The 13,876-nt window shown below is 44.2% G+C and overlaps 1 protein-coding gene across 1 annotated transcript in view; it reads right to left on the reverse strand.

Moving 5' to 3' along the window:
- AGBL1 (AGBL carboxypeptidase 1) overlaps positions 1-13,876 on the reverse strand; it is a 410,764-nt gene that overhangs the window by 176,144 nt on the left and 220,744 nt on the right. Inside the window, exon 21 of the mRNA XM_082198360.1 lies at positions 6,678-6,854. Coding sequence (XP_082054486.1) covers positions 6,678-6,854 — 177 coding nt within the window. The remainder of the gene's footprint in view (positions 1-6,677; positions 6,855-13,876) is intronic.

The following is a 13,876-nucleotide window of genomic DNA, read 5'->3' on the forward strand; positions in this document are numbered from 1 at the left end:
TGGAGGGCATTTTACTAGTAAGTTATAAGGCATTAAAATATCAATTATTGGAAGGTAATAGCTTTATGTTCTCTTATGTAGCTCCAACATAAATGTCAGCGTTAAGAAATGATATTTCATTCTGGGACTAACAAATCAGGGACTTAGTGTACGGGGGAGAAATGATTGGAACTACTTGAAAGCTGCCTGAACCAGAGAAACTGCAAACATATTTATATTCTTACGACGGAAGAGGGGAAAATACACCCCTGGGCATGTTTTAAGTGTCCTCCGTCTTTTGGATAAATGGTGATGCTAAACAAAAAAACAAAAAAAAAGGGAAAGGGGAGAAATGAAAAGATGACCTTACAATAATAACCTCATGATCCAACTGCGACTGAGCTTTCCAACATACCGAAATCATTTGCAATATGTTCCGAGTGGAAATTTTTATGCTGCTTTATAATTCATCTGCTTCCTTATGGACCTGAACAAAAAAGGGCAGGATTTCCTTCCCTCTCTTTCTAAATGGTGTCTCTCATGTAGAATTGCTGGGGCACCCTCTGGGGTTCATGCAACCTTGCCTTGCCTTCACTCTCAAGAGGCAGTACGCCTCTGAATATCAGCTGCTGGAAAACACAAGTGGACAATTATTGCTGCTTGTGGACTTCCCAGAAGCATCTGGTTGGTCAACATGGGAACAGGATGCTGGGCTACAAGGGCCATTGACTGTGAGGCTCTCCTGATGTGGTGTAGTGGTTAAGAGCAGTGGACTCATAATCTGGTGAACCGGGTTTGATTCCCTGCTCCTCCACATGCAGCTATTGGGTGACCTTGGGCCATTCACACTTCTCTGAAGTCTCTCAGCCTCACCTCACAGAGTGTTTGTTGTGGGGGAGGAGGGGAAAGGAGGTTGTTAGCCGCTTTGAGACTCCTTAGGGTAGTGATAAAGTGGGATATCAAATCCAAACTCTTCTCTTCTAATGGAACCAGGAGTACTGGAACCTGCTACGCAAAGTCCTAGACCTATGGAGTGCCTGGTTTGTTCCCTGAGTACCCAGTGTCTGACACCAGGTCAGGACTAGACATGAAACCTTTCAACAGAATTTGAAGCTCAGGACACACCATATGATGTTATGCACACCATAGGAATGCAAGAGAAAACCATGTTGCTAGGACAGGATTTCTGATCCATCCTGCATCTGGAAACAGTTATGCCATGAACTGGCCCTCCACATTGATGGAGTGTACGGCTATCAGTGGCTACTAGCCATTATGACTAGGTTCTGCCTTCACTGTTGGAGGCAGTATGCCCCTGAACACCAGTTCCTGGAAATCACATCATATCCACTCATATCCTGCTTGTAGGCTTCTCATGGATATCCTGTTGGCCAGGGAGGCAACACAGCGCTGGACTAGATGGGCCATTAGGTTCTGGGGTTCTTGGAAGAATGAAAATAAGTGTGGATATATTCCTGATATTCTACAGAACAGCAAAGGCTATCCGTTGGGTAATGGTGGTCCATTCTAGCCCATGCCAGTGAAAATACAGACAGAGCTACATAAATGCAAAAGGAGGCTGAGCCTTTTGAAAGTCATATCCTTTGAATTTGAAGCTTTTTTCAGAGAGCCAGTCATGATGATAGTGACTCAAACATGAGGTCAAATGAGGATTTTCTACACTTCTGTATTCCACCCTTCTTATACAGAGCTCAGAGTGGTGGCATAAATGGTTTCCCCCACCCACCCACCCAATCCATTTTACCACCATAGCAGTCCGGTGAGGTATGCTGGGCTGAAGGAGGTGACCAGCCCACAGTCACCCAGTGAGCTTTGTGCTTGAAAAGAGGCTTGACTCTCCTTGCTGTGGACTAGAAGAGATAGGGAACCTCTGGTCCTCTATATGTTAATGGACTCCCAACTCTCATCAGCCCCAGCCAGCAATGGTCAGGGATGATAGCAGTTGTAGCCGAACAACTTCTGGAGGTCCACAAGTCCACTACAGTGGTACTTTGGATTAAGAACTTGTTCTGGGGGTCCGTTCTTAACCTGAAACTGTTCTTAACCTGAGGTACCACTTTAGCTAATGGGGCCTCTCGCTGCCGCCGCGCCGCTGCCGCGTGATTTCTGTTCTCATCCTGAAACAAAGTTCTTAACCCGAGGTACTATTTCTGGGTTAGTGGGGTCTGTAACCTGAAGCATCTGTAACCTGAAGTGTCTGTAACCCAAGGTACCACTGTACAGTATTCCTGTCCTGGGATAGACAATACTAAGCTACATGGACCAATGCTTTGACCTGGCAGCTCCCTATGTTCCTTAGCTAATAAACAGCCACTTTGAACTGGAGGAACAGCAAGGTTTCCTCATGTTAGTCATGCAGCTCCCAACTGAATAGTTGGCCATGGTGCAAGCTTTATTACATTGCAGAGTCCAGCTTAGTGCAAGCTTCATTACCGGCTTAGTGCACTGCTTACTGCAAGCAAACTTGCCTCTCTCACATCACTTAGTGCAAACTTTCCTATATAGCTGTGTCTGACTTTAGCAGGAGCTATGTCTCTGGAGGTTTTCCTCCTGAAGGGTCATAGTTCCATCACAGGACTGACAAAAGGATCAGAGTGGCACAGAATGCATAAACATTTGATGTAACCTATGGGTCACAATAAACATAGGACTCTAGCATAAGGCATGGAAAAGCAGCAGCCTCAGATTACAGATTCCAAGTGCCTTGAGGGATAGCAGAGTTGGGAGAAAAAGCACAGCATACTTTTGGGCAAGAGAATCCATTGTTCTTCTCTTTTGTTCTTTGACACCCTGGTTTCCTTTGAGAGGAACTGGGGAGACAGAAATTGAAAGTATAAATAAATAAATAAATAAGCAAACAAATTCACTAGAGAATCCACAGCCATAAGCCTCATGGAAATGAATAGGCTTTCTTCCCATTTCAATGATGTTATAGCTAGAGAATTGCCTTCTGATCAAGTGTGTGTGTGTGTGTGTGTGTGTGTGTGTGTGTGTGGTGCAGGAATGTCAGAGAAGTCTGGTGAAAATGGAGCAGAAATTGCCAATGTTAATTTATTTGTCCCACGTTGACCCAGCAAAAATTATCAGTATTTGCTGTTATTTTTTCTTTCAGTCCACAAAATGGTACAGTACATTACTTCCCCTCCCCCATTTGTGCTGAAATGAATGGGGTGGAATCATGTAATGACAACCTAATTTAGTTAATTAATTGTGTACATTACATAAGTCACATACTTTTGTCACAGTGGACAGCAAGACAAATAACATAGTTTTTTGACTGAAGACAAACTGTGGAATGGAAACAGAGCTGCAAGCTGTATGCAGGACAGAATGCAAAGCAGAACGCAGGACAGAATGCAAAACAAGGCCTTTCTACATCCTTTATATGGTGGGGGCACCAACCAGATTTCCTGCATCAAAATGTTTTGAGCCTGCCCTTGGCTTAGGAAGGAGATTGGAGGTTGGGCATAAAGGTCAGAGCTACTCATGTTCTCACAATTTGCACTAATAAGCTCTTTTGGCCCACAATGTTGGAGCAACATAAAAAGAGAGAATTAGCTTCCTTAAACCCACCTTTACTTCTGGCCCTTCATGTTTTTGTTCTTGGTCATTGAGAAACAGCCTTTTGCAACATCCACCCATATACTCCAGCTGTTGGTTTGGAAATGGCTGTCCATTTTCTCACCAGTGGGATGTGTTTAGTATGTTCCAGCCAAGCAGAGCAAATCCATTTCCCTCCCTGATATTCCCTTAATATATACTCCTGTGTTTTCTGTCCCACACGGTTGTCCTGGAATTCTGTGTGTGCTTAGAACAGCTGCTTGTTTCCTCCTTGCTACGCTTCACTGATGCGTGGAGTGACAACTCTATGGAGTTTGTAATGAGCTTCATGGTCCCTTGACTCTGATCATAAATTTGATTGCTAAATAATCATCCATCTATTTATCTGCTGCATCCAATGAACATGCCTTGTAGAGATAAATAATGGTGTTGCATCGCTGTGTTTCTTCCTCCAAGGAACTCAGAGCAATCTCTTAGGTTCCCAAGCAATTCCTCACCCAAACACTGATGAGGCTCAGATCTGCTGATCTTCAGGGGATGGAATTGCATCAGAGTGCCTTCAAATTGTTCATTGTGGAGGGCCAGTAGGAGTACTTAAAGCAGGGGTGGGCAACCCAGAGGCTACTTCCAGCCTCCCAAGCCACCGGAAGTTGCCTGTCAGGGACCCCCTCTGTCCTACTCCTGATCCAGTTAGGAAATGAAGACCTCTTCTATTTCAAGAAAATCTTCAAAGAGCAAGAAGACAGTAGGATCTTTTTTTCCACCTTAGTGATAAGTACCACAGCGCTAAGATCAGTGATCTGCCTGCTCTGTAAGACTAAAAGGCAGTATTTACACACACACACACACACACACACACACACACACACATACCAGCACTAAGATAGGGAGAAATACTTCCTTTTGATTCTTAAAAAGCAGACAGACAGCACTTGAAGGGCACCAGGTTGGTGATGCCTGTCTGAAACTCATAGCCCAACCTGTGTTTTTAGTACCTCCATTATTACACTGTGTGACCCATAATGGGGGCACTTCCATGATTCAGGCTGGCAGCCTGGCTGAACCTGTTGAATTCCCAAAGAACTTGCTGAACTCACAACAGAACAGCAAATGAACCGAAGGCCTCTGACGGGGCTGAGGAAACTTTTTTAGCCTGAGGGCTCCACTTCTTTGTGGACAACCTTCCAGAAGCCACATGCCAGCTTTGGACACGTCTAAAAGCAAACATGGTAAGAGCAATGGATGTGACTCTTGCTCATGTTCTATCCATGTAAAAGTCACACACATACACACACAAACAAACAAACAAACAAAAAACCTCCAGGGCTGACCCAAGACATTTTGGCACCTGAGGCAAACCACAAATTGTGCTCCCCTACCACCCAGCCAGGGAAGAAGGGGCAAGTGAAGATCTACATCAGGAGATATGATCACTGTAGGAAGCTCTGCCAGTGACTGAGGCCTTTGTGAAAAAAGCCCCACCCTTAAGGATGTTAGAAAATTCCAATGAAAACAGAAACAGGATCTGAAAGTGCCAATGCTCACTAATTCATCCCACCTTCAGAACAAAAATCAATCCAGTAAATACAATCAGTATCCTCTGTTGTTGTTGCTTTCAGTTTGCAAATGATACTACAGTTTTCCCCTGTTTGCACCGTGTTTCCTTTGCAATGAAATGAACATAGTGGAAAAATATAATGACAACATAGCTTACATAATTTGTGCAATTAATTACATAAGTTGTGCAATTTTGCCACAGCAGATAGTCAGACAAAGAACATAGCTTTTGGCAGATGAACTGCAGTGAATGGAAACAGCGCTGCTGAATACAGGAGGGAATGGAAAATGTTTCCCTCTTACATCCATACTCATGCCACCACATACACTCAGTGTGGTAATCACAACCCACGCACCACCAAATCCCTCCATCAAAGGTTCACCAAAATTCTTCCCCCTGCTCAGCTTTTTCACAGGCCACTTTACCTTACATTCCCACTGAAGCACCAATAAACACAGTATAATTATAAGCTGCCTAGATGGAGTGGCCACAAAATGTTAGCTGCTCAAAGTTCTTTGGAAGAAGAGCAGGATATAAGTGGAATGAATCAAGCCAAAGAAACACACAGCTGTTTGGCCTAATAATTTTTCTGGCAGGCGGGTGAGATCAGATGTGGCAATCCGAACCCCACAGCCCATTGTGTACTATGAAAACTTCTGTCCAATATATCCTAGCAGAACGAGCCTCCATGTAATTTAATCAGAAGAATGAGCTGGAAATGTTTGCAAGAGCTAATGTTTGCCCTTCTGAAGGTTGGAGATTTGGTTTTAATTAAATTACAAGTGCTCCTTGTTAATATAACCAACGAAACATTTATTCTTTGGCCCCAATTCTTTTTCTCCTGCACGCAAGATCTATGCCCAGTTCCTCAAGCAAACAACCAAGTCTTTTTCAGGGCTCAGCCCTACCATCTCAGGCAAAAAACACAGAAGTTAAAGAGTAACAATCACTCCATAATTTAGTTCATGCTTGTATTTTTCATCATGGGGTGGAAGCACCATTTGGAATTTCTCCTTCAGCAATCAAAATGTTTTAGGTCATTCCTCAGCTTCTCTTTTTAGCTGCTGATCTGAGATACACATATACAGCCGAACCCATCTGCAGTGTCATAACACTTTAATCAGTCATGGCTTCCCAAAGTTCAAAGTCCTGGGAACTGTAGTTCCTTAAGGGTGTTTTGAGTTGTTAGAAGACCTTTATTCCCCTCACAAAGTTACAATTCCCAGAGTCCCCTGTGAAGAGTGATTGTAGTTCTGTGAAGGGAACAGAGATCTCCTAAAAACCCTCAGCACTGCTAACAAACTACACTTTCCAAGATGTGGGGAAGCCTTAGCTGTTCAAAGCTATATGGTCTTGATGACAACATCACATTGGCTACAAGTAGTTGGGATTGGATTGTGATTTTGTGTGGGTCTTTTTGAAAGAAAGAAAGAAAGAAAGAAAGAAAGAAAGAAAGAAAGAAAGAAAGAAAGAAAGAAAGGCACCTGTATGGATAGTATATAAAGAAGGATAAAAGAGGTGCACACAAAATTTGTTTTCCAAGCAAGCATCACAGTACCTTGTAGAGGCCATGGCTGCATCCGCAGTAAGTGCTTTCCATGGTGTAGCTCCTCTGCACTCCTATTTCCCGCCAAACCACCACGCGGGCTGTCGAGTCACGTGACTTCTCTACCAGGAAGCTGCAGCTGCTCATGAGAAATACAGGAGCTACTTTGTCCAAGATCTTTGGCAGGGTCTGCAACACATACACACACACAATAAATCTATAATCCTTTAAATGTGTTCATCGTTGGATAAACCTACCACATTTTATCTACCTTTCCATCCACTTTTCCCCCTCCAAGCAGCTCCAAATAGCACCTGTGGCTTCTTCCCCTCTCCTCCAGTTTATCCTCACAACAACCCTGTAAGGTAGGTTAAGCTAAGAGACAGTGACTGGTCCAAGGTCACATCATGGCTGAGTGGGGATTTGGACCTGCTCTCCTAGGTTCTAGTTAGCCACAACACCACACTGTCTACGACAGTGCATGTATGAAACCTGTGATGAAGTGGTTAAGGGAATGTGGTGTCATCTGGGATACCCCCCAAGTTTAAATCTGGGAACTGGTCATAGCTCAGTGGTAGAACATCTTCTTGGCTTGTAGAGGTCCTAGGTTCAATCCCCAGCTTCTTCAGGTAGAGCTGGGAATGTCCCCTGTCTTAAAACCTGCAGGGTGACTTACTGCCAGTGTAGGCAATACTGAACGTGGTGGACTAATGATCTGACTTGATATAAGGCAGCTTCCAATATTCTTCTCTCATCTCCGTGATGAACCCATTGGATGTCCTTATGCAAACCAGTATCTCTTGACCTCAGTCTTTGTCCATCTGTATTGGTTGTTGCAGGATTGTTGCAACCCTCTGTTCAGCAACTGGTTTTCCTGGATGACTACTCTGGGCATGACGATATCTCGGTCCTGCCCCCGCTTTCCACATACAGCTAGCCGAGTAGCCTGCCAGTAAATACTTCTTCCCAGGTACTCCATTCTACATATCTCTTTTCAGTTTCAGACTGACAACTAAAGAAACAGGCAGCAGCATTCAAGAAACCAGTTTTGGTCCAGAGGCTTCACGTTGCTGACTGATCCCCCTGCTGTAAGAATTGCTAAAAATTTGCAATCGTTTTAAAAACGAATGAGATACAAAAACAAAGGAGCTCCATTGGCTTCAGTCATTTTATTTATAGGAATGAATGGGAATTCAAATGAAGGAGTCCCAAATGTGTTTCAATAGCACTGCTGGAACAGCCTGTACAGGCCACAAGAAAGGTTACAGAGAGGAGAAGGAAAAGAGCAATTAGGCTGTGATGGGGGGACCTTTTTAATTGCTTCTAAATAGGGAGCTTTTGTCCTATCTATCTGAAATTTGGTAGATCTGGGTGAGGAGCATAATGCTTTAAAAATTCATGCCAGCAGGATGAAAATAAATCGCAAGCAACAGAAGACAGGCTAGATCTCCCACTGAAATCGTTGGAAAATAACACTGAATGGAAGTTACATAAACCAATTATCTGGTTCTGAATTAGTAGGAGCAGAATAAAAGAGTAATGGGATGCACTAAACATTTAATAATGAAAATGTATGGCATAACTAACCAGGAAAAAAACCATTTTCTTACACATCTCTGAGAGTTGAAGAGATAATGTACAGGAAACACTTCAAACATATAGGGAAAATACCATAAATTATATGATTGATGTGATTGGATTTATTGGACTTGTATATAGCTTTATATTCTGTACACACACACCCCAACATACATATACACATATATGCACAATTTATTATATATATGATGCAATAAAACAAATTTAAACAATACACAATATCATTAGAATAACCATTGTAAGCACATGTGTATGTGTGTGTGCACGCGCAAGCGAGCACACACACACACACACAAAGCCCAGACTAAGAAACTGTGACAGCACTATCATTAAAGCTGTCCATATGTCAAATGCCCTGAATTCATTCATTCATTCATTCATTCATTCATTCATTCATTCAAGGATTTATATCTCTCCCTTCTAATGCAATACATTACTCAGGTCAGCTTTCAGCAATTAAAATATCACAATTCTTCATAAAACAACAGGACCGATCATGTAATGCAGTATAAAATAGAGGAAGGTTCAGGAAAGGGGGTGGGGGGGGGACAGAATTCATCTGCTTGGAAAAGCAAAGCTCTCCAGGAAGAATTTTGAAAGTCTTAACCCAATCATCAGAAGTAGAGGCCTAGACGCACTGCATGGGGTAAGGTGTTCCACAACGCCATTACCAAAAAGGTCACAAACCTTCATGGGGGGCAGGCACTGAGAAGGGCATATGCACCAAAGCCACATTAACAGCAAACCTTTAAAACACAATGCTACCACTTTACACAGCCACATAACCTCCAAGTGTCCTGATTTTCCATGGATGGTCCCAGAATTGTGAAAGCCTTTATGTATTTGGTTTTAAATGTATTGCAAAGGCCTTTGTATCTTACGTAGTTTTGTAAGTCATTTCAAGGCTTTTTGTGTGTGGAAGAGGTTAATGCGCATTCAAGTATTTATAATCTGCACTTCATAAGAGTAGAGGCACACGACACACAAGATTACAATATCAGTAAAAACGTCGGCGCTCTAAATCATTGCGTCACACTGACCCTCAACATTCCGGAACACAGCAAAGCAACTTTAGAAGGCTTCTGAGTTGGGCTTTCTTGCTGGTCTGAGAAACCAGGAGACTCTGCTTTGCCTTGGTCCTCCCCTGCCACACACAAACCAGCTTAACAGGTGTCCAGTCCGAGCCCCCACTGGATGAAAAGCAAACACAGGAACCATTCCCCAAGGCATGCAAATGCCTGCTAGTGTCACTCAGAATGCCCCTAGACCAGCCGAGCCAACCTGGTAGCCACACCGGCTGAGGTTGATGAGAATGGTCTGGTTGCCATTTCCATGCTGGACTAGATGGGCTGTGGGTCTGATCCAATAGGGATTTTCTTAAATTATTAGTAAGGTGGAGAGTACCTAATATGGATTCATGATATGGAGCTATTCTGATTTTCTTGTGAATTGCAACTAGAGATCAGCTGCGTCCTCCCCAAATCTCTGTGTATCTGCCTCTAATTTAATAGATACACACACAAATAAATACTTTGTGCAAAACTGCTGGACTTTATACACTAAATGTTCTTCTGGAGAAAACGGTTACAATATCTATTAGGGGGTGACTTCAGCTCTGATATACACCTTCTTTCTTTACCTGAGCAAATATCGCCACCTATGGTTCCAAGAGGGAACAGGATTCTTTTCACAGATGAATTGTGCTTGTTTGCTTTCACATTTCATTATCATTGGTTGGTAGATTACCTGATGCTCTATTATTATTATTATTAGCCTGCAGCTAATATTGTTGGCTGACGGTAAAAGACTCTAACTCACTGCTTGGAAGAAACACACACAGATCCATGTGCAATTTTGTTTTTTGCATTACTTTCTGACAAAACAACATGCATCCAGGCACATTGACATGGATCCTCTTACAAACACACTGCAAAGGCATGCTCAAGGTGTCGTTCAAGAGAAACAGAATAAATGCTATAATAATAAATAATAAATTTTATTTATATCCTGCCCTCTCCAGAGCGGCAGACAACAATAAAACAACAATAAAAGTAACACAGCATTCTAAAATCAATTCATTCTAAAATCAATTCAAAATCAAATTAATGGCAATCATTGGGCTAGAGTACTGTGAGGACATTGCCAAAACAAGAGGAAATGCAATACACACACAAAAGAGAGGATGGAAGAGGATGCTGGTTTGCCCATCACTTGCATATGCTAATTTGTTTTGAAATGGATGCAATAGTTTAAATGGAAATGCAATGCCTCTCACCCTAGTGGAGAAGACTGTGATCAGGCAATGGTCCATGTGCCTTCTCAGTCTTCTGTCCAAACGCTGTTAACTGTGTTTGGGCAACTTCAAGGCCCCTTCCCCTTATTCTTCTTAGGATTATTTTAACTGCACTTGTACCAGACAGCCCTTCAAATAAGAGAAATATCCTGTGTGAAGTTGAACACAGGACCAGCCTAATTTTAAGCCTTTGATTCTCTCATCCAGGCAGGTCAAAGCTGGGCAAATCTCCTGCTTCATCCCCATAGTTTGCTTAGGAAAACATTCACCAGCAGCTTAAGCTGATCCTGGAGCCTAACAGGCAAGGCCAGCCCAATCACAATGCAAATACACAGTATCATAATGTGCATATGTCAATCATCCCCAGCCACCAAGCGTTCAATAACCCAGTGTAGAGGAGGAGTCAAATGATAGCCATAAATGCATGAGCCAGTTCTCTGCCTTGTACTAGCTGGGCAGCCTGAATTGTCTATGTTGTGTGTGTTTTTCTCTTGCAGTTCTGGCTGGACAACTAGCTGATCACAGAAAAGGGCTTCCCTTGCTCCTATATCAACTTGAACAAAAAAATCTGCAAGTGAAGCTTTTTTGGCAGCAGGAAAAGAATAAGCATGGACACCTGCTCATACCTGCAGATAACAAAAGCAATGGGGGCTTGGGAGAGGGTGGAATCTGGCAATGCTAAATTCCCACCTTAGCTCTTTAGATGCCTCGAGTTCCTTAAACAACATGTTTCAAAGACTGTTGGGATGCTCTTGAGGGTTTCAAACAGTGAGTCACTCCCAGCCCTACCTGGGAATACTGAGGATTGAACCAGGGACCTTCTGTATGTGAAGCAGATGCTCTACCACTGAGCTACCATGGTTTTGTTTAGTATAAAGCAATTGTTGGAGACTTTTAGTTCGTAGAAACTTGCCTTGGGCTTGGTGCAGTGATCACTGTGGTCCATGGCTTGAGCAGAGTGGGATGTTCTAAAGACACTCACCAACTTCCTCTCCCCTAGTTGCCATTCAGACAACACACACACAAATGCCCCCAAAACATCGGACCCACTCAAGCATCATCTGTGAAGGTCTGAGAATTTTCTTCTTGTCCTTGCCCAGCTGAGCCCAACCCAACGAAGGGATGATGAAAAATATATATGCAGATTCCCCAGCTCGATTCAGCTCCTTAAGACAATGGAAATTGTCTTTATAATCAACCTTTTTTATTTTAATTAAATAAAAAGGCTGGTAGGTAAGTGGAACATAAGTGTGTGGAGTGCTCATTTGTAAACATTAGCAAATATGAATTTAATATTCTGTTTGTTGTAACCGTGTTTCTCAGGTCTCAAGCTAATGGTTCTTTCCTCTCTGTTTATTTTCTCATTAATTATCTTTTAATTGTACATTTCCAACAAAAAACAAAAAACCAATTCCAACCAACCCCATACCAATAAACAAACAGATCTATTTGTAACAATGTGCCAAAATGACTGTTAAGGACAACTTTTCCTTTCTGTTTTCCTCAGATATCTCCAAGGAGGTCATTTAAAGCTAAAGAAGACTCACCTACAAAACCAACATTCCAGGAGCTCAAGGCAAGTTACATGGAATTTGCGAGCCCACGCACTAAACCCTGTCCCTGGAGCCTACCCCCCCCCCCCGAAATGAGACAGGACAACAATGTATGGGTTTAAATTAGGCCACAACTTTGTTGAATTTCAGGTTTAGGAACCTTGGCTTAGGCCTTGGCAGGTATCCCTCTCAACCCAACAGGGGCTGAGGATGTGCAGGGCAGTCAAGTGCAATGGGAGGGGACTGTAAAGCGTGAACTTACACAGCATGCCCTCCCACTTCACCAAAGCCGGGCGTTTGACCTATATGCAGTGCTCTAGGGCCAGTGACTCCCGCAATCAACCCTTTAATGGGCCCTGCAAATGCCGCCGCGTGGGGGTGCATGAAGATATTACCCCCATCTCGAAGATAGACTATAGGATACTAACCAAGACCTAAAAACCGCCAAAGTTGTGACGAATTGCTACGGGGAAGGCAAAACCTGCCAATGCAGGGAAATTCCTTCCCGGTTCTGAATACAGCAACCATCTCATGACCATAGCAGTGCCCGCTGACCTAGGAAGCAAGAGCTTAGCCTGCAAAAGGAGACCATGTTACAGTGGTGCCTCGCAAGACGAAATTAATTCGTTCCGCAAGTTTTTTCTTCTTGCGAGTTTTTCGTCTTGCGAAGCACGGTTTCCCATAGGAATGCATTGAAAATCAATCAATGTGTTCCTATGGAAACCACCTTCAGACCAGGCAGCGGTGTCCCCGGACCTCTTCTGAAGGCTGGGGGGGGGGACAAGGGCTTTTCTTCCCACCGCCAGCCTTCAGAAGGCTGTTCTGAAGGCTGGCGGTGGGAAGAAAAGCCCTTCTCCCCACCTCCCGCCCCGCAAGCTCCGGGGACAGGAGCGCTTTGCTGCCGACCGCCAGCATTTTAAAAGCCCCCGCTGTCCCGGGGCGATTTAAAAATGCTGGTGGGCGGCAGCGAAGCCTCCGCTGTCCCGGGGCGATTTAAAAATGCTGGCGGGCGGCAGCGAAGCCTCCGCTGTCCCGGGGCGATTTTAAAATGCTGGCGGGCGGCAGCGAAGACTTTGCTGCCGCCCGCCAGCATTTTAAGATCGCCCGGGACAGCGGAGAAGTCTCCGCTGTCCCGGGAAGGCAGGCGGGGGGGAGCAAAGACTTTTGCCCCCCGCCGGCCTTCAGAAGAGGTCCAGGACCTCTTCTGAAGGCCGGCGGTGGGCGAAAGTCTTTGCTCCCGACCGCCAGCATTTTAAAAGAGGTCCCCGGAGATTTCCCTATGGGCTTTCTTCTTGCGAAGCAAGCCCAAAGGGAAATTCGTCTTGCGGAACGACTCAAAAACGGAAAACTCTTTCGTCTTGCGAGTTTTTCGTTTTGCGAGGCGTTCGTCTTGCGAGGTACCACTGTATATTTTTAAGGAGGGTTGAGTGGGTGAATCTAGCAGGAAAACAAAGTGAGTCTGGGTCGAAGAGCATCGGCCCACACCCCACCCCCAGCCGGCAGCTCATTGTCCTGCCAAGATGTGGGTGGGACGGCGGCCACTCTGCAGCAAGGTGGGTGGCACCTGGCCAGGTAAGCCCATGTGGTGTCGCAAACCCTGCCCACCTCTTGGAGGGGTTGAGCGAAAATTTTGGCAGTACAAAAGCAGGGACTATCCAGTTAGTAAAGGTAAAGGTAAAGGGACCTCTGACCGTTAGGTCCAGTCACAGACGACTCTGGAGTTGTGGTGCTCATCTCGCTTTACTGGCTGAGCGAGCCGGCGTACA

The sequence above is a fragment of the Podarcis vaucheri genome (genome assembly GCF_965113315.1).
Source record: "Podarcis vaucheri genome assembly, chromosome: 14".
Lineage (NCBI taxonomy): Eukaryota > Metazoa > Chordata > Lepidosauria > Squamata > Lacertidae > Podarcis > Podarcis vaucheri.